Raw genomic sequence first — 21583 nt, forward strand, 5'->3', positions numbered from 1 at the left:
ATCAGAGAGATAGAGAAAGCTAGGGGAAAAAGATGTGAGAGAAGCGGAGAAAGGGATAGAGAGAGAGGTGGAAGAGATTGGCTGTTATTCCCCATAACTCCAGGGCAAAGCCGTCGTTCTCCTCCAGTAATTGAGCTTCATTAGGAAGCAAAGCAATACATGTACATGCAATCAAAAGGCCTTGTGGAGCAGCATGGCCATCGAGAGGGGGGCTCCATTGATCAAGCCCCGTTTTTCCCAGCTCCCCCGCCATGCTGACATTTCTGTGTAGGGGCTTCCTGCCTGGCGCACCACGCACCAACAGCTGGGAACCAATATCAGATTCAGGAGTGTGTGTGTGCGTGTGAGTGCGTGCAGTATGTCCATTGTCCATGTGTCTGTCTCAATAGTGCTTACATAATACAGTGTGTATTAAAAAAATGAGAAATAAGTTGACAGTTAGGTGTCTTTACACCAGATTTAGCTGGAATGAGTGTGTGTGTGTGCATATTTTTATTTGTTCTTTCACATTTACTTCCACTGAAGACCATTGTGCATGGACAATTTTGAATCTTCTGCTCTCTCATGGTTGTCGCAGTCCACACCTACAGCATACATACACACACAAACATACACACATGCAAACACAGACTGTACAGTGACCAGAAGAAACATTATTTTCTTACATAATACACTGTACAACACAACACAGTATATACAGCGTATCACCTTTTCAATTCTGTCACCACATCACCACATTATTAAAGCTGTGGAATGTGCTATTCACATGCATCAGTTAAGTTTTCTCTGTGCCGTCAAATAAAAATGCTGTTAAATTGCCTTTTATATTTTTATACACCTCATCTGTCAGTCATGTCTGATAACTCTGGAAACTTTTTAAATCTCCACTGCAATTTAAAGTAAAGCTCTTTGGGCTTACATAAAACTTGGCTACACAAGATGAGTTTTGAGATATGTGCACACAGCTGTATTTGGCAGGATTAAACTCTCATCCTCAGCGACCACATCAGCAGCCTGCTGCCGCTCACGGAGCAACCTGTTAAGAAGAGCTGCAGGGTTCATTACTTTGGACAACAGTATAGTGTCAATGGGTGCAGAGGAATGACAAAAATAATTTCTCTATTAGGAATAGATTATTGTCTTCAGTTATTTCCACAGAGCCAGTGATGCGTTTTTAACTCACTGATATCACTCAGTGTAAACTGTAGAGACGCTGCACTGCAAATGTATGCAGTTAATTTTAATATAAGTGAGATTGATTTAGGTTAATTTCCAATGTTCATGTTCAAGTCTTTTCTCATCTCCTCTCAGTTATAGTTTATGTTGCATATGGCATCAAAACCGTGAGACAGGATGTAGTACTGTACTTTAGTGTTCTCTGTAAAAAGCATTAAACAACGAGTAAGATACTTTGTGCAGGCTAAATCAGAACTCAGTTCTGTAGACGAAGTTGGTTAGGAAAACATAAATAACTGGGGAAAATCAGGTTACTGCCAACCATGCACAGTGTGCTTTAATCAAACCGTAATGCTAATAAGTTAATATTAATTCAATTTGATTGTTTATCGTTATTGGGTTATTATGTTTATTGAAATATACTTAATTATACTTCCAGGCTGTTTTCTCTGTCTGCATTCATATACATTTCTTCCCTTGTCCTATCATCTCCTCTTCCACTTCTCCTAACTCCCATATCTTGCCTTCACAAGCTTCTCCTTGCCGCTCATGTTTGTCTTACTCTTTTTCTCTTCCTCTCCCAAGCTTGTTCACTTCCTCTGCAGCCATCTCATCCCCACACCTACCTCCCTCCCTCCCTCCCTCCCCTCCAAGGTAGTTATCAATGGAGCCAGGGTCATTAATTAGCACCGTGAACATGTTGACAAGTATTACATTGTTACAAATTGGTTAATTAAGCCATAGTGCGAGTTATGTGTGTAAGAGAGGAAAAAAAAAAAGTGAGGCTTTGTTGCTGGCTTGCTGGGTTTGTAGGTAAGCACAGACCACAGCAATCTGCCTAAGGAGGACTTTGTGCGAACTGATGGAGGAAACCAGTTATCGATCCACCTGTCCGCCTCACAGCAGCTGAGGAAACAGGCCAACGCCAGCTGATTTATGGGGTGAACACAGAAAATCTAAATGGGAGAGACGGAGCAGCTCATGAGAGTCCCTAGAATCGCGTCTCAGTTAGGAAGTGTGTTGTTTTCTTGGATTCCTCCTCTTCTGCAAATACCCTGGTTTACTGATAAAAGATCCACAGCTGACAGTGGGATTGAGAACAGCTTGTAGGAAAAGAATAGACTGGCTGTCTTCTTTTTCACACCTTACCATTCAGGCTGCCCAACCTCCCCCCACTCAGTCCCACCGCAAAACATACACACACACACAGTTTTACACAGAAGTACCTCATTTAACTATGTTTGCATTTGTGCATGTGCATGGATGTGTGTGTGTGCATGTGCAAAGGGGGGTTGACCCCAACAACAAAGACTCCTTTGATCCATCATTTCACCTTTGCACCCCCATCTTTTTTTTTCCTCTTGCCCCTTTCCTCCCTACCCCCACTTGAACAGGCTAACATTTTTAACACAAGGCTCTTTCTTGTCTTGGTCAGCTTTGGCTACAGACACACACACACACACACACACACACACACACACACAGAGGATCATGGACACACAAGCACACACTCTCTCACCCTGGCCCTACAAAGGTGGGTCTGTGAGTCAGGACAGCAGTGTGTTTATTTTTCCAGCGGCCAGTGCTCCCGACAGTTGCCGTTATTGTTCATTGTTGGCAAATGGATGGAAAGTGGGGGTGGGGGGGGGCGCGGCATTGGTGGGCAGCAGAGGCAGGCAGGGGTGTGGGGGTGAGAAGGGGGTGGCTACCAACAGGGAGGACAAATGGATGAATCTCACCTTCCCAAGTGGTCAAAGGGCAGGTCAGCATCTGTAGCTTGTTGCCTTCACTCCCTGCATCCCCTTGTCTGACTCCCTCTTTCATCCCTTTGTCTCTCTTTTTTTCCCTCCTTGTCTTCCCTCTATTTCTTCTTTTTTCTCTCCCTCTCTATTTCTCATCTGGTTTGACTGGTCCAGGAATGTGGCCTTGTTAACGGAAGAACAATGGGGGATTGTGCTATTCCACACATGCACGCACGCACGCACGCACACATGCAAACTTCGGTACATATGATGAGACATGAGCGCACACACTCGTGCTGATTGTGCCTCAGTGTGCCTCTCTCTAACTACATCCTGTTGAATGATTTTAGGCAGTGTGTGTGTGTGTGTGTGTGTGTGTGTGTGTGTGTGTGTGTGTGTGTGTGTGTGTGTGTGCACGTGTGTGCATGTGTGTAATGGAGCTGGTATGTCAGGATCTAAGGAGTCAAAGGTCAGGGCATGCTAAATGTGAGCAGGAGGTTGGCTGACTGCAGGGTAAACACAGACCAGACATGGACACAGTCTCTCTCTTTCTCTCTCTCTCACTCTCACTCTCACACACACACAAATGAACAAATGAAGATTTATATAAATGGTACAGTTGCCGAATTTAACACCAAATTAGAAACATTTTAAAACATTTCTTTCTTTAAGTTGTTGTATTTATTCAAAATTTTAAACCTGGCTATAGATGTATTGTGTTTGTTAAACATGACTAAATCTGGCTCAGATTTTTTGCTGCCAGATTTTGCCTATTTACAAATGTTTCAATGCCAGATTTGCTCTCTTAATTTCAATTAGTCAAAGAATAATCACAGGGGAGAAGTTCTCAGAAATCATTGTTGGTGCTGTGTGCTCAGAAAAACAAGTCAACATCTGGCTTTACAACGCTGCAACATATATATGCACCTTCCGCTGATGTGCCCCCTCCTACGTCCACAAACCCCTAACCAGTCATATATTAAGTTGACCAACAAGCCATGGATAACCTTACACTCCTTTGTTGTTCCTTTCTTGTTTCCTTCATGCCTCTGACCTCTAACCTTACCCCCACTATCCTCTCTGACTTTTAAGATAACCATGAACATGTCACACAGAAGAAGACTTATTCCAATACATCTGTCTCTTTAGTTTAAAGCTCTTTTAATAATCAAATTCTTTGGTCATGACTGCTTTAAGTTCCACTTTTGATATTAAAAGAAGAAAAACTGTGATTTTACTAATTTTTCAGAAAGATTAGATTGCAGATTGTCGGTGACTTGCTGAAGGACTCGACAGCAGGCACATAATTAACAACATCAAGTTGTAATTTGACTTAAGGGTGAACCACAGATTCCAGTCAGCATTTGTAGCATTTGGTTTACTGTCTGTATATTTTTCTGTTGAATCTGAACAGCTTTCTAGTGCATCTTAGTTCCTCTGTTTGAAATCATCTTAAGCAACCTTAAGACAAAAACAACAGCTTTCTGGCTGTACTAAGCAGTTTCATACTCGGGTTTTAGAGTGTAACCTCAGCTAAGTGTTGCACTCATGTTTAGAGTGCTACCATCTCACCTTTGACTCCTATTCTCTCCCCCCCTCTTGCCCTATAGGTACCCCAGACAGCTTGGCGGAGAAAGAGCGCCAGCTAATGGGCATGATTGGTCAGTTGAGCAGCCTGAGGGAGCAGCTCCTGGCGGCCCATGAAGAGCAGAAGAAGCTGGCTGCTTCACAGATGGAGAAGCAGAGGCAACAGATGGAGCTTGCCAAGCAGCAACAGGACCAGGTACAGGAGCATGCTGCATGAGAAGTGCTTCATTTGGAAATGTATGCCTATGCTGCAAAATCAGTCCCTCAATCATACCAGTCACTTCGCACAGCTTAGTATATGGTAAGCACCTGATTCTTGTGTCGAAACAGATTGAGTGCTTTGAGTACAGGTTATAATTATTTCTTCAAACTTCAAACACCAGTATATTCCAGAATATTCTAAAATACAAACTCAATGAAATCACAAGCACATGATTACATACTGATGTGGAATCAAACCCGCCTTGCAATACGTATAGACTTCCAAACACACACACACACTGAGGCATCACAAATGGTCATCGGAAATCTTCACACATACGTCTGAAGTTTTACGTGGGCTCACACGTAAGGTGGAAAGCAACAAATGACACACACACACACATACATACTGTACATACATACTAACACAGTGTTCATGCAGCCAGAGATGTTGAGCTTTGGCAGCATGGACACAGGAACATTGCGCAGGAATGAGCTGAGGGTATGTCGTGTTGCAGCATATGTCGCTGAGACACACACACACTTTCACTCACTCACTCCAAGCTCCCAGGCGGCAAGAGTCTGCCAGGTATTTGCATAGAGAAGGGTTTTCCTTCTTTGTTGTGCTTTTTCGCTCTTGGAAAGCTTGGATTTACTAAGACAACAACATACACACAGCTGTAAGGACAAATCGCCTGTGACAAATACAATACCTTACCGTGCCCTTGGCTGCATCCCGCACCAGTGCACACTGAGTAAGTCTTGCAGTATGAAAATGTAGTGCATGTGGAAACACTTGTGTAATTCTTTTCCACTCAATAAAGCACTGGAGAGTTTCTGCACTGGAGATAATTACATTTTAGGGACGTAGTTGTGACAAGTATGAATAAAGAAGAGAGGCAAAATAAATTGATTTATATATTTTGTTTGTTTAAACTTAATTTCACATGGAAGTCAATGAGGTTAAAAGTGTGTTTGCATGACAAGTGCCATGTCAGTTTGCAGCATCACTCCTGAATTTAAATTTGTAGAAAAAGATTTAATCAGTTTAATCATTATTTATGGCACTGCCTGACAAAATGTCCAGTGTTTTTAAAAATAATTTAAAATGTTTAATTTGTGTGACATTGATGTCCATTTGGCTCTGAGCTGAGTCCAGATGAGATGAGATGTTTAATATTTCAGAGCAGGGCATCAGCTCTGCAACTGTCGTGCAACTGGGGCCTCAGAAACCTGCAGATGTGTCTCAGCTCCCATAGGCCCTGCACACACATGACACACGTACATACACATACAATATACACTGTACACTGTAGAAATGTGTTGTGTGCTCTGTTTTCAGATTGCCCGGCAACAGCAGCAGCTTCTGCAGCAGCAACACAAAATCAACCTCCTGCAGCAACAAATTCAGGTGAGGATGGTTGGTGCATTTGTGTGTGTGTAGTGGATAGTGGCTCAATCATCACATTTTTTTCCTTCCCCTCCCCTTCAACACACATTGACACACACTTACAGCCTGTGTAATCACATAAAAGTGGTCAGTCTGTCTGCAAAAATCAGAAGTAGGGTGCTGGCAAGTGCAGTGTATGCATTTTAAGTCTTTATTACATAAATCAAAGTTGACACATCAAACTGTCAGTGAAGCACACTTCACTAATGTTTATTCCATTGTGTCTGTCGGTGATTGTGAGGGTGTTTGCAGAGAGAGAGAGAGCGAGCGCAGTAGATTGGCTGGGTTCAGCAACAGCTGCGCTGAGCAAATCTAGAGTCACAGAAGAGTCAAATCAGAAGACACAAGTGAGATGAAGGAACAGGCTGCTTTTATTTTTAAGACTTTTTGTGGCAAGAGTATATTCCAACAAAGAAAACGTGCCATTTGTGCTAATAAAGTAATCTGGGGCTTGAATGCAATTTGTACCTGGCCTTACTTGGTCATGTCTTGGATATTACAACTCAAGCACCCTCACACACTAAGTTTCATCTCTTGCTGTGATCTGTCAAGCGACAGATCACGTCAATGTGTTTTACACAGTAATGAAAATTTATTAATAAAACAGTACACGGAATTATTTTTTAAACCGCAATCCATTGATGCTTGTTTTCCTGGCTTAAGAACAGGACGGGATCATGTTTCACTCTCTTTTTGTGACCTGGCATCCACAGGAGTTTCTCTCCACCAGGCAAAACTACTGTAGGAAAAACAAACATAGTTGACTTCTTATTTGGAGCGCTCTGTGTTATGATACACAAATCAAATCATGTAGGTTATGTGCACACATGGAACTGTGTCTTGTACAAACAGTTAATGAACTAAAAAAAAGTCCTCTTTATTAAGAATCTATGTCTGTAGGTCTAGAGAAAATGGGTGGTGTTTCCACTTAAAAATGGATGTATTGTCCATTTTTTGGGGGTCTACACTGGAGCCTCTATGTTGGTCCAGGTGGCTTTGAATGAATAGCCCAGGCCTTTGTAAAGGCAGACGACACTGAATTTTGAGCTAAGAAAGCAGGGCTTTGTGTCATAAAGAGACACCCTGTCCAAGAAGGAACACACACACACACACACATTCCCTTTCCTCTGGAGAGTTTAGCCATACACAGTTTGGGTGATAAGAGACCTTGTGATAGCATGTGTGTCAGAATTGTGTTTATATGTGTTCATGATACTGTGCAAAGCAGCTGTGTTTATGTCCTTTGTGCGAGTCAGATTCTGAATTGTTTTGTGTTTTGTCCCCTTGACAAAAAAAAAAAAGAAAGTACGTTTGTTTCGGAGGATTCCTCTGTGCATTCTCGAGAGTCATCTCCTCACCCGTTTGTGTACGTGTGTGTGTGTTTGCCGCAGCTGTGTGTGTTAAGCTATAAACATGTCCGCTCATGATTCACTCCCTCACGACCCCGCAGAGACAAAGCTCGCTTTTCCCATGACTTTGCAACCTTTTCCCAAACAAGCGTCTCTCCATTGAACGGGCCCAACAATAGTTTCTCACAAGCAGTCGCAGCTGAAGGCAGCCTCGTTAAGAGAGGGAGACACAATCAACGGGCTCATCACAGGAGCACAGAACACGCACACATTCGCATATATCACACACATCAAAGTATGCGCAAACACCGACAACAGTGGGAAATATGGGCCTTGAGTCCCTCACACACACACACACACACACACATATCGCAAACAGTCACAGAGAGCATTGCACCCTCGCCTGATGATCAAACACACACTCATCATCAAAGACTTGGTTGAGAAACGCACTGCTTAATCATTCATGAAGAGATTGTCCGCACAATCCCACAATACAATGGCCTGCCAGAGAGAGGGCACCAGGTTCACTATGTCGGGTTTGTGTGTCCGTGTGTGTTTTTTTTTGTCTGTATGATAAGCCCCTCATGATTGCATTTCTCCCGAACAAGGCTGAGTTCAGCTGTGTGTGTGTGTGTGTGCATCCTTGGCTTTGTTAGACCCAAACCCCGAAAGGCCTGTGAAGAATGCTTTCAACCGTCCACTTGGAAGAGGTGATGAAATGAATAATCAGGCTCATGAAAAACAGAGGAGAGTGACACACATCCCTCATGAAAGGAGGCCAAATTATTTATTGTCCTCGCGTCCGGTTTCCTATTTTTCTCACCCCGAAACCCAAATCAAGCCACTGATATGGGTGTTAGCGTCCACTATTTAGGCCAATGGCCCTCGCTGAATGTAGTTCGAGCCAACAAGCGAGCAAGGTATTTTACGAGGCAGGCGTAACAGCAACACTAATCACATACAGTATAAACAACACAGGCATGCGCCAGTCATTAGTGTTCATAAGTCACTAATTGATTCTACCTGGTAATATCCATGAAATTATGAGTCATTTATTTTGCACACGCACACACACTCTCCTACACTCACGTTCATTATTATTTTGCACCAAATCCATACTAAGTAATCTTACTTAAACCTCTATTCTGACTAATGCTCTGATACTGACCAACCTAATCCAAAAAAATGTATCCCCCTGGAAATTGAAAGGAAATTGACCCTTACATTCTAGATAGTTTTGCTTGGTCCAAGGGAGCAAACACAAGTTGCTTTCACAAGAATTTCAAAATAATGTGTGTATTAGTAGACTCACACACACACACACACACACACACACACACAAATGCACTCCCACCCCCTGCTAAGGGCCTTCTTGTTAAGCTCGAAGGGTTGAGTGCATTTCCTCAAACTTCCCTTTGCTTTCCCTCTCGTCTTCTCTCATTCTAATTAAGTGACTTGTCTCCGAGGCTCCCCCCGGTGTTGCCGGGAACGACTGTTGCCGCCGCGCGGGGAAGCGCGACAGGGATGAAAGGAGCTCACCTGCCGAGCAGCTCGGAGCTTACCTTGAAAACATGCACACATTTTCATAGAACGACACATACACAATGTATATTAAAACAGAGGAGGGACAGTGAGGGGACAAGTGTGTCCTGTGTAATGATTTAAAACAAAACACACACACTGTCAAGTTTGTCCTGTTCTGTGGTGGTGCCTCTTTTAGCTCATGGAGCATCACCATTGCCATAGGTGGGTATCAGCAAAGCAGACGGAGAAGAAGAAAAAGTGAGGGGAGAGAGAGAAAGGAGTGAAGCCACCTGATGCTTTTAACTAGTTGAAGAGTGGCTAGACATGCTGGCGAGAGCAGTTAACAAGCTCTTTATTAAAGCTAATCGACATTGGTAACTCAATCAAAATGACACACACACACCTCTCACAGTGTAATACCAGATGCTCGCACAAGCTCAGCCTCTGTCTGTGCTGAATAGTTTTAATTGAATTTGTGAAAAAGAAACAGAAAAAAGAAAAAAAAACTAAAGCACAAACTCAGCAAAGCATCTTTTTCAGGCACTTTCACAAAAATAGTCACTGGATAAATGAAAACACAACACCGCAGTACCTCTGTGACTCTGTGCATAGGAGCATCTAACCCAATTGCCTGTGTAATTGTTTAATCACTCCCATTACACTGCAAACCAGTGTAATTTGTGTTTGACTTGCACAATCGTACGTACTAAGCTGGATCCTGACCATCCAGCCGTTTCCACTGATACCGACCCACACTCATATGATTTCTACTAAATGTATGCACACACACACACATACCTGGGCGTGTGTGTGTGTGTGTGTGTGTGCGCGTACGTGTCGTAGCCTGTGCTGTTGTGACATGAACTGTTGGCCCTACTCTCACAGCAGGCTGGCCTCTAATAGCCCCTGTCCATAGAAACTTAATGGATTAATATTAAAAGCTAGCTATCGCTCTTTGTCTCTCTCTTTTCCTCTCCCTCTCTCTCTCTCCAAATTAATTATTGGTTCTATCGCTCACACGTCCCCTCTTCAGCAATAGGTCATCCAGGTCTTGCATTAATTGCCGGAGCATATGGTCGCCAACAGATTTTAGCTGTGGGACTCGCACTTTAGTGGGGGCTATTTTGCGCACTCAGATGAGAGCCATATTGTGCGTCGCTGGCAGCTATTGTTCGGCGCATTAACTTCATAGAGCTAATTACTCCCCAATAATAACTTTACCTTGGAGTTTTTAGCACACCGCGTGCCAACCAACCTGTTTCGCACCCCATATGTTAATTAGCGGCCACATCTTCATTATGCCGCAGCGGCGCTTTAAGTTCAAGCTGTGCCGCCTGGCGCGTGGTGAACGCAGCCTCGACTCGCTGCCAATTATCCAACTCTTGCTCCTCTCTCCATTTCTCTTTCTCTCACTCTTTCATTCTCATGTCTCTCTTTGCCGTTTACTTCCTGAGAAGTTCTCTTGCCAGGGCAAATCAACAACCTCTCTCCTTCTTTCTGTCCTCTTTGCCCCTGTGAAAGTTCTTAAGGAAAAGTTTCACACTTGCCTTAGTATATGATATCTTTTCCTTTCACAGGTTTTTTTTTTTTTGCTTTGTTTTGGGTTGATTTTTATTCAAAAGCTATCACTGATTAGACCATTTCATTTGTTTAAGGTTTCTTTTGTGGATGTGGAGGAGGGGCGTGTAGATGTTGTGTGCGTGGTTTTCATGTTCACTTTGGGCCTGATGTGAAACAGAAGCTGAGGAGTGTGTTATTTCCCAAGAGCATGTTGTTTCAGAAGCTCCTTTTCCTTCTTTTGGGATGTAGAGATGATAGTCTGATAGTTTTGGCCTCTCTCCTTTTTTCTCTCTCTCCATCTCTCTTGGTTTCGCTCACCCTCATTTTCTGTAACTGTTTTTTTTTCTCTTGTCGTTTCATTTCTTTGTCCGATTTTCATTCTCTCATTTGGGAGGCAGCGCTCTGGTTCATGTTTTTTCCTCTGGCTTTCCAGGTTTACGTTATGATTAGTGATCACAAGACAAACACACACAGCCCATAATCCAATTAAACGTATTGCATTTATGTATATCCAGTATTAGGACAAATATATAATTAAGTCATTTTGAAGAAGATAATCTAAGAATGTACAAGAAGCCATGGAGTAGACAAACCCCCCTCTGTCCCATGCACCCTTACCCCAATGTAAGCATGCATGTGCACACACACACACACACACACAGTGTCCCTTGTTTCTCCTTTTTACTCTCAACTGCGTGTGTTCCACTTAAGAGGTGTGTGTGTGGATGTGTGCTTATCAGCACAGCAGCTGTTACACACATATCCAAATCACCTCTTTTAACAACAACATATGGGAGGGAATGACTCTCCCAAAAACTGTTCCTTCTGCTGTCTCTCTCTCTGTCTTTGTATTTCAATTTTCTTTTATTCTTTTGTGTGTCTTTCTTGCCATTCTGCACTTTTTTTTCTTTTGCTTGAGCTTATTCCATTTTGGAGACTTGAATGTATTGTGCAACAGTTCCGTGGGTATATAAATGTCTTCCTATTGTAAGCAGGCTTTTTGAAAGAGGCAGAGATAGAGAGGAGAAGATATATATGCTATTAAAGTATCTTCTGTGATATTTTCATCTGCAAAAAAAAAGAGAAGGCAAAGCCTCGCGCACACAAGCCCGCACACACAGATGTTCAACAGTATGTTTCTTTCTGTGTCTATATGTACAGTAGGTATGTACTACAGCTTTTACAGACTCATCCTCTCTTCTCCTCTCCTTGTGTCCTCCTCCTCCTCCTCCTCCTCCTCCTCCTCCTCCTCCCTACGGTACATTACAGTATTGCTAGCCAGCTCCACTCCAGCATATGTCCAATTAGGCCTGAAAGGCAAAGTGGAAATGTTCTGTCTGTGATTCATCCCCGCAGGGGTCCTGTCCGAGCTTTGTGCTGGAACGCCTCTCCCTTCTGATCGCGTGGCACAGGCGGCTCAGTGGTTTATGGTTAACCAAAATGGTGGAGTAATTATTGTTTTTGGTGTAAGGGGGGAAACAGGATCTGCTTGAAGAGAGCGCTATTCCCCTGCGCTGTGATAGTTTGATTACAGTGCTGCCGGCTGCCGCATGCCGACACACTGGAGCGGGAGGAAAGGGGAGGAGGAGGAGGAGGAGAAGGAGACACACACACACACACACACACACAGGTATTTACAGTACACATGCATTCATACGCCTGGGGAATTTGAGTGTTGCGCGCGCACACACAAGGAAAGCTGGGAGCACTACGAGCTCTGAGTGACAGCAGCTCGCTCTCTGTTTACCTGTCTGAGGCACGATAACCACTTCAAGTGCCCATATCACTGAGGTATTACCTGATTGTGTCATGGCACCACCACATTCCTTATGATTGTGGAGCCATTTCCATCAATCCAGATCAATTTTCCACATCAAACAGCTTTTACCTGCCGATTGTCCTATTCAGCCGTTACATCTCTGGCCTCCCAGCAAATAAGTGACTGGAAGGGAAATGAGTTGAAAAGAGGGGAACAAAGTGCTTTACAACGGGAAGCACAGGTCAAAGGCCTAAAGACCCCATGAGGGATTTCATTTAAAGGGACACACCACCATTTTAACACAGTTAAAGTTTAGGTAACCCATCACAAACAAGACATGTCAGCATGTGAATCCAGTTTTCTTCTCACCATTTCTAGTAGACACTTCAAATTCCTAAAAAAAAAAAAGCTTTAATGGTGTGAAATACATGAACAGCTATTTTCAGACATTTGATTTCAGACATTCTTCAGAGTTTGTGAGAAGGATCCAGACTTTGGCTCCTGTCTTGCATACAGGAGGTAGTATACTCACCCATTTACTTACTGTGGATTCTCCGGAGTTTCTCCTCTAGTGTTCTCACATTAGCTCTTATCAGATATTAATTAGAGATTATTCTAGGGAATAATCAACAAATTTTTGTTGATGTCTTAAAGCAGCTAAGCAGCCAGGCTCTAATGGAAGATCCTATCGACACGTTGTGGTAGTTTCCACTGTGATACATGAGGGAAAGAATGACTGATTTAAAAAGTTATTTTTTTTAAATATAGAAACAGGGATAAAACTTGAATTTACTCAATCCAGCTCAGGTGGAACCCCAAAATAGTTTTAGTTTTGGCAGCACCAGTTTTTATGACATTTACAGATCTGAGAACATGTCAGACAGAAATACTCAATGATGATGAAACAAAAAGATAACGTGCAGAAGTGATTTGCTAAATAAGGGATTACATTGCATGACCTGCCTTTTCTGCCTCGTTCTATTTTATCTCAGTACAGTGTAGGCGCTGCATTGTTGTGCTGTCGCCATGCCCAAACATTCAAAGCTGGTGCCAAATGGAAACTCCAGAATTTGCCAAAACAAGTTAATAAATGAAAAGAACATACCAGACTGTGTTCACCTACACAGCTGAAGAGTTGCTGGGGCTCTACTGATTGATTACTGTGAATCTTTTTACAGTAGTTTATGAATAAACATTGATATTCTAGTTCTGACGTTTTAAGAACCTGCGATAATATGCCCAGGATTTGGCTCGAGTTCATTCGCTTTCTTCATGATTGTTGGTTTCTTCATCATAACAGCATTAAATTTCAGCTTTACAGCGAGATAAGATCCCTTCTTCTCCCCCTTCACCTTTTTCCACTTTCCCTCTTCTCCTCACTTCCTCTCCTCATCCCTTCATATCTTTCCTCTCAAACTGTCAGTCAGTCCATCACACGCAAGTCTTTGTGTGTTGTTTTTGGCAGAATTCTGTTTAGTACAACCATCTGTCCTACTTTTCTCTTTTTCTGTCTTCTCTCTCTCTCTCTCTCTCTCTCTCTCTCTCTCCCCCTCTCCTGTCATCCCTGCCAAAGCCACCCATCGGAGGAGCTTTTTTCTGCTTCTCCTTTTAAAATCCTGGAAACCTTGTGAAGTCGTATGGCTCTCTGCCGACGTGCGCAGGGAGAGTTTGTGTATGTGTGCCTGCGAGTGTGTGTTCAGTTTGTTGGTGGGGATGGGGTGGGGGGGGTTGATGTGGGGAGATGGGAGAGAACATCATCTTCCAAATAAAAGGAGAGGGCCAGCTGCTGTGAGAGTGCAGCGAATTGTCTTTGTGACTTGCTTTTGTCTCAGAATTGAGAAGATGTGAGTTTGGATTGCGAGTGTGGAATAAACTTTATTTGTGTCTTGAGAAAACTGACCTGTGTTCTGTAAAAAATCTATATTAATGTGAGAAAGTGTTATGATGTCATTCACATATAACACTTAAGTTCCTTAGCCCTGTATCCTGTTCTGGGATTATTTACATGCATCATTAACTTCAGCAACATTGAGTGCATGTCTATGGATGGTCACTGGAAGAGATGCCAAATAAGCTAATGTTTTCTCTGTCTCTCCCTTCTTCTTTTCTTCCTCTATTCCTCCATTCACCCGTCCATCCTCACCTACTGTACCCATTTCTCCACCTGCTTTATTAGCAGGTCCAGGGCCAACTCCCTCCGCTGATGATTCCCGTCTTCCCTCCGGACCAGAGGACTCTGGCAGCGGCCGCAGCCCAGCAAGGCTTCCTCATGCCCCCCAGCTTCAACTACAAGCCTGGATGCAGTGGTAATGTCCACACACGCACAAAAAACAAACACACTTGTACATTCATAAGTAGGTGCGAATTACTGAGTCAAAGCAGTTTTTATGTATGACGTTTCAAATGTTTTTCATCAAGCAAGGTAGAATATAACCATTTTCCCACACAAGGACTCGGATTGTTTCCCAAAAGAAGAGCTCGCCCCAACAGCAACAGCTCTCTCTTAATAGAAAAACCAGTCCAAATACACCCTTCCTGTTTACACTCTCAACCTCTTTCTCTTTATCTCCCTCTCTTGCAGTCTTTTTGGCTCCTTCCTTTTGTCTTGTCTATTTTTTGATGTATAAAAACAACGAAATGCAGGACTTTTTTTTGGCTATCAAGCTCCGGCTGTGTGGCAATGTGTTGTTTATCATGATAGAGAGAGAAAGAGAGAGAGCGAGAGAGAGGGAGAAAAGGGTGGGTGCGTGCCAGGGGATGCTGGGAATAAATGCACAGTGGGGGGGTTAGCAGAGGGGGAGAGAGAGGGTGGTAATGTGACCTGCCCCAGGTTCTCCTCACATTAACACAGGATGCAGCCAGAACATGTTTCCAACACAGCCCACACACACACACACAACACACACATACAGACACACACAATCACAATCAAACACAAGCAGCCAGAGATTGCTATGTGATTTTTACAAACACAAAAAAAATACAAAAGAAGAAAAAACTTAAACACAGATATGCCAGCATGCACACAAACACAAGCTTGTGCATATTCATCCGTCCCCCCCAAACTTCCCTTCACAGCTTCCCAAACAAGTCCATTCCATTTTAATTAGTGCCATCTTCACCCACGCCCACTACCCACGTAAATACCGTCAAGTAGTGGGCCTGTCTTTTCACTGCCTCCGCCAACTCCAACCGGAATGGAACACCACGCCAGGCTGAGCCGCCCCTGAGAAAACTCTCTGGCAACTTTCTAACTTGTTGTGAGTCGATGTAGTTTTGGTGCTGCAGCTCTAAATAGGACACGTGTAGCATTGTGCTCTGACATATTCTCACGGCACTTCGTAGAGAATAGATTTGTATCTGCAGTGTATGGATCTCCGTTCTGTTTTGGCTGTCTTGTTTAAACACTTGTTGAACAGTCGCACAGAACATGTCAAGGTGCTAAAGATGATTGTAATCTATATTTCATACATTATAAAAAGTTGTAAACAACATATGGCCATGTATGGTACATAACTGGCTGATTTTGTGTTTGTAAAAAAAAGAAGCAAAAAATATAATTGTTGTTGGGATGCTAAAACTTATGAATCCCCCTGTAAATGTATTTGCCGTTTAGAGTTGCACTTTCATTTTTCTCTACATAATAACATTAGTTAACAATAACATTAGTTAACAGGCCTTTGTCACAGCAGAAGTGTTATAATGTCTTAGTAGTAAAAGTGCAGGTGTGACAGTGAGCCAGCAAAACAAGTTAAACGAAACATGTTAAATAGTTCCTCATGAAGTTACCGCACAAAGCACAAAGCACCTATAAGAATGTACCATTTTTCACATCTTTGGTATAACAAGGTCAAGATTTGAACCGCTGACCTCCCACTCCAAAGTGACTGATAAAAAAACTGAGCTTTATGTTGGAAATGTCCCTTGAACTTATTTATATACATTAAAAAGGATTCATATTTGTGCAAAAGTTGACATTAAAGCAAGACTTTTTTGTCTTGCTACGTTCCATACATCTCCCTCTTCCGTATGTATAACGGTGAACAATTTCGGCCTTGTCCATCAAGGTCCCTGTCCCCGATCCAAGAGCAACATGTTTGCTTTCCTCTGTCCTTCTGTCTTTTGTTACAGCAACCCCCAGGAGAAGCATAAATATCCACCCAGCTCATGTTTGCCTGGGGAGCACAGAGAAAAGATCCATCTCCTAGAATACACAGTCCTGAAATAATTCCTTAATTCCTCCTGCCCTCCCTCCCTTGCTGGAGAAAAGAATGTCTCAGCTTCACTTTTTGTTTTTTTTAAGAACCAAGTTATATGGGAAAGTATGTTGGACTGAGAGTCTAGCTTATGCAAAGCACATACACACATTTACTCTGGTGCACACATGCACAATAGAAGGTCCCAAAAGGGCCAAAAGGCAAACCAAGGTCAGAAATGTTAGGTCAAGCGCTGTGAACATTCCTAAAGTTTCTCCATAAAGAGTGAAGTTTATTCAACAAGAAACTAAACTCTGTCACACATTTTATTCAGTGTGATCTTCATAAAGTAGAGTTTTCCTCCTCCCCTCCTCTCCTCTCTGCCCTCCTTCACTGTCTCTTCCCTTTTACCTTCATCCTTGACCTTTGTCTCCTACCCCCCATCCTCTCTCTCTGAGTAATTACATCTCGGCCTATCTGCACCTGGTCACTAATGTTCTGAACTTGTCCTTTTCTGCCTGATTTCTACCTGCTCTCCTGTCATGTCCCTTCTACATTGTTCATCCATCTATCTGTTGATTCATCATTCCTGGCAGAGTGTGGAAGGAGCAAAAGGAGGTGGAGAGTAACTTGTAAAGAGATAAATATGACAACACGTGGGACACATGAAGAGGAGAAGAGAATGATCAGCAAGAGAGAGACTAAAAGCAGACTTCTCCCAACAAAGAGACAGCGAAGAGGAGACAAAAAGGGAGAGGAGAGAGAAGCAGTGGCGGCTCTTAATTACTACACTGGGGCAGGCTTTATCAGAATCCCCTCACCTTACTGCTCTTTGTCAGGGGGTATTAAGGAGTAGGACACACAATCAGGCTTTTCATTAAGGCCCTACCGGCAGTGCACATAAAGGATGACTTTAACAGCTGCAGAGGGAGAGAGACTCAGGTGGTGATAGTGGGAGGAGGAGGAGGAAAAGAAGGGGGAGATTGAGGGGATGGGGGATGCACAGAGGTAGAGCAGGATGAAGGGGAACGGGCAAAAGAGAAGAATGAGAAAAGGATAAAAGAGAGGACGAGAGATAAAGATAGAATGCTTGGAGAAGGGGGTGTACATTTTACACTGGTGTGTAAAATGTACTAAAATGTCTAGAGTAAAGTTACTAAGATGTGATATTGTCTGGTTGTCTTTAGGTGACCCCTACCCTCTCCAACTTATCCCCACATCAATGGCTGCTGCTGCTGCTGCTACACCAGGCCTGGGACCACTACAGCTCCAGGTGAGCCTACAGGTGAACACTTGACAGACTAAAAAACATGTACTAATAATAATTGCTCTCTTTCTTGTCCCACTGGGAATAAGTAAACTAATGCTGATCGTGTTAAAACCACAGTTACTTTGTCCTGCAACAGGAACTAAATGGGGTTTAAGTAGCTCTGTATAACCAACGGTGCCACAGCAATAGAACAGACACTGTCTGACTCTGTCTGCATGTGTAGAATCAGTGGCCAATTGCTTGGTATTTCTGACTGCCACCACTCTCTCCGTGTGACCCCTGTACACAAACAAACACCTACAGCTAGACCTCACAGACAGTACTTCCACTCAGATCCACGTGGGCTTTGGGGCTCCCTTCTCCCAGGGGTTAAGAGCATGCGCGGGCGTCTGCTCAGCTGCCTGTCTGACACATTAACTTCGAGCGGAGCCCGGGTACAGGCAGCACTTGGCCCCCATCCCGTCATTTTGACACGCATCATGAAATATAACACATATTTAAACATCTGAGAAAAGCAGCTGCATTGATGCACACATTTTCCTGTACATCTCTTTCACTTTGAGGTGCGATACACAGAGAATCATGGGAAAATAAAGGTTAAAGGTCAGGCAGTGTGTCGTACATGTGCAACTGTCAGCCACATATAGACACGAGAGGTAGAGATGATGACGACAGACATCACAATAGTACCCCTGTGTGCGTGCGTGTTTAGATCAAGAATAATGTCCTCTGTGCTGGTATTACAGCTCCAATCCAGCTGCCCATATGTTCCACTATTTAGACTCTTGAAATCTCCAGCTGAATGGCTTTGTCCACCTTGCAATTGGATTTTTTTAAACCAGCAGTGAGGGCTGAGAGGACAGAGTAAGTACAAAAACACATCTCACTAGCAGATTTCTTCCTTACAATCCTCCCAGAAAAACACACACAAATACACAGTCACACTTTGAGATTAAGGCTTTGTCAGAAAGAAACAGATTTGTCCAGGCTAACACAAGTACAGATGTCTCGATGTGGATGGATTTCCTTTGGGATCATCTCTGTACCCTCATTTGATAAGGGGATGTTTATGTCGCAGAGAAAAGACTGTCTCAGGTCGCCAAGGTAACCGTGATTTGGCAGAGAGGACACAAAACCCACTTAGCGGAGACACACAAAAACATATATAGAATGAAAGATTTTTTCTGATACAGAACACACTCACAGTCCATACAGCATGTGCTGTCATTTTGTGCAGACAACTGATGTTTGGCACAAGTGTTTACTTCATGTACAGTACATTATTATATATTATACTGCAGCATGACAGAGTTTGAAATAGTGAAATCAATATGATCTTGAGTTTTGTATCCTGTGGTTGTTGAAAAGATGTTCAACAGGAAGCCGAATCTAGTTTCAGTCCACAGAGAAATCGTGTACTGTAAAACTTAGAACAGAGAGGCTGCTATAGAAATTGATTAAAAATAGGTTTTTAGACCTAAACCTAAAATCTGGTACAATACAAGACTTCTGGTACCCCAGCACTTTTATAGCCTTTAGTAAACCTAACTCACAAACAAGTACCAGACACTCAAAGTGGAAATGGCTGATACATCCAACCTTTTAGCCGGACGTTAATCTCCAAAAACTGTCCCATAATTTCCCAAACATACCATATTTGTGATAATGGCTTTCAGGCTGCCCAAACCAGACTTGAAATAACCCCACATCACATCTAATTATAACTTTAATTATTAGTTTAATATCAATATGATTTAAAATGTAACCATTTAAACTGTCTTTATAAGATCTTTATAAGGTAAATGTATGATAAGAGTTCTAATCCCAGTAAACTTGAATTGGGCCTAGATTGTATGGAATTAAAACTGAGAGAAAAACTCTCAATAGCATGGCTGTAGGATGAATGCAGTTCTGAGAAAAATGGATCATCTCTCAATGAAGCTTTTTCTATATGTGAAACATCCTCCATAGGAAATAACAAAGTAGCCCGTGTCGTCAGTGTGAGTTTAACACACAATCCTCCATAAAGGGTTTTCAAGGCAATGGAAGCTTAGGAGTGTACAAAGTTGGCATTTAGCATTTTAATCTTGGGATGAGTCTGACATTGTGCAGTGGAGCATGTTAATCTGGTTCCCTATTGACCCTTGGTATCATTGATATCATCCACATCACACAAATGGACTGAGACAGACAGATAGAGCACTGGAAACGAAAATAAAAAAAAATGCACTTATCTAGGCAAGAGAGTGCAAGATTACCGATAAAGATGAAAAGGCAGCGATAACGGAAGTATTTAGAAGGATGATCAGTTAAAAGGATAATCAGAGAGAGAGACTGATGGGGGGGGGAGGTAAGTGAAAGAGAAAAGTGTTCATGTGTGTGTGAGAGGAAGAGAAAACGTGTGTGTGATATAAAGAGGGTCAATGGCTTGGGTCAGGCATCATATGGAGAGGCAGATGTTGGAACATATTGTCCTGGATTACCGTGATTTACACTGGAGAGATGGATGGATGAACAACAGAGAGGCAGGCATGGTGGAGGCAAGAGAGGAGGAAGAGGGAGAAAAGAGGGGCAGCAGCAGCTGAGAGAAGGTAAACGGGAAATCAGTCGAACGCCTCATTTCTCTACAAAACCTTATCTGGGTGAGAGAAAGAGCACAGCAAAGCATTTCCCTTACGCATGAGAATTGCTTTGGTGCTGGTATCTCCTTCTCGGCCTTACGGACCTCTTTGGGTTGCAAGGAAATGGCATTTTGTGATAGCAGTATTGGATCGATGTGAAATCAATTGGCAGCAAGGATAGGCGGCTCTAGTTAAGAAAATTCTGCCTCTGAAGATGTAATGAGAAAAGGAAAATGATTTTCACTGTATCTTAAATCTGTACATTCATCAATGTCGTATTGTTGGTGTAAAAGTCGTAGTTTATTGTGTCATCGACTATAGGTAATTCAGCTAATATATGGGGAAAGCTAAGTTCTTTTTATAAGCTCCTCTCCAATGACCACTGTTGTCAGCTCTGTGGGTTTTTGATAATATTTATTATTTCAATCATAAGTAGGTGTTACTTAAATGAGGGGAAAAAAGATATAACGACGGGTTAACACAAGCGTTTAAGATGTCTTTTAGTCACAAGACAGACTGCAGCTAAGAGCAATGTGTTGAGACAGACAGGAAGTAAGACAGACAGAAAGGCAGAGAAGAATCCATTAAGATCCATACAATAGTCCTCGTTGTCCACGTCAACAATAGAGCTCCAACTGCTCTGAAGGGCCGCTAACTCTGACAACAAAGAGCAGACACGCTGGTAATCTGACTAAAGCTGCAGATTATTGACCAAGACTCACTCTATCTTGTACACACACACACTCACACACAGCATCAATAGTGCTAATACCAAACAATCACCCTCTATGTCTTCACCCAAAGAACACCAATAGTTACACTTTACCTTGTCACCTCTTGTCGACAGAACTCAAGGTGGACATCCCTACACACACACACACACACACACAAACATACTAGACACACATTGGGGTACTGGTGCACACATTGAAAAGTAAACAAAAACACATGCTAGCGTTAATGCCACATCAATGGATAAGGGAGAGAAAACTGGTCATAATAGTTCAAATGGACAGAGAGAGAGAGATAAACACACACACACGCTCACTCTGTGTGTGTGTGTGTGTGTGTGTGTCTGCTTGCGCCTGTGTGAGTTTGCTTCTTCAGTCACCCCAGGGGGCTTTGCGCTGTCACTTCCTGTTTGT

At 42.8% G+C, this 21583-nt stretch overlaps 1 protein-coding gene across 7 annotated transcripts in view; it reads left to right on the plus strand.

Moving 5' to 3' along the window:
- Positions 1-21583, plus strand: part of sox5 (SRY-box transcription factor 5) — a 73419-nt gene that overhangs the window by 39136 nt on the left and 12700 nt on the right. For 5 of the 7 annotated variants that reach the window (XM_044022347.1, XM_044022348.1, XM_044022353.1 and 2 more), the window contains 4 exons: positions 4529-4701; positions 6049-6117; positions 14528-14657; positions 17735-17832. In XM_044022347.1, coding sequence (XP_043878282.1) covers positions 4529-4701; positions 6049-6117; positions 14528-14657; positions 17735-17832 — 470 coding nt within the window. The remainder of the gene's footprint in view (positions 1-4528; positions 4702-6048; positions 6118-14527; positions 14658-17734; positions 17833-21583) is intronic. The other 2 variants (XM_044022350.1, XM_044022349.1) reach the window with 2 other exon arrangements.

The sequence above is a fragment of the Solea senegalensis genome, linkage group LG3, assembly GCF_019176455.1.
Source record: "Solea senegalensis isolate Sse05_10M linkage group LG3, IFAPA_SoseM_1, whole genome shotgun sequence".
NCBI classification, from domain to species: domain Eukaryota; kingdom Metazoa; phylum Chordata; class Actinopteri; order Pleuronectiformes; family Soleidae; genus Solea; species Solea senegalensis.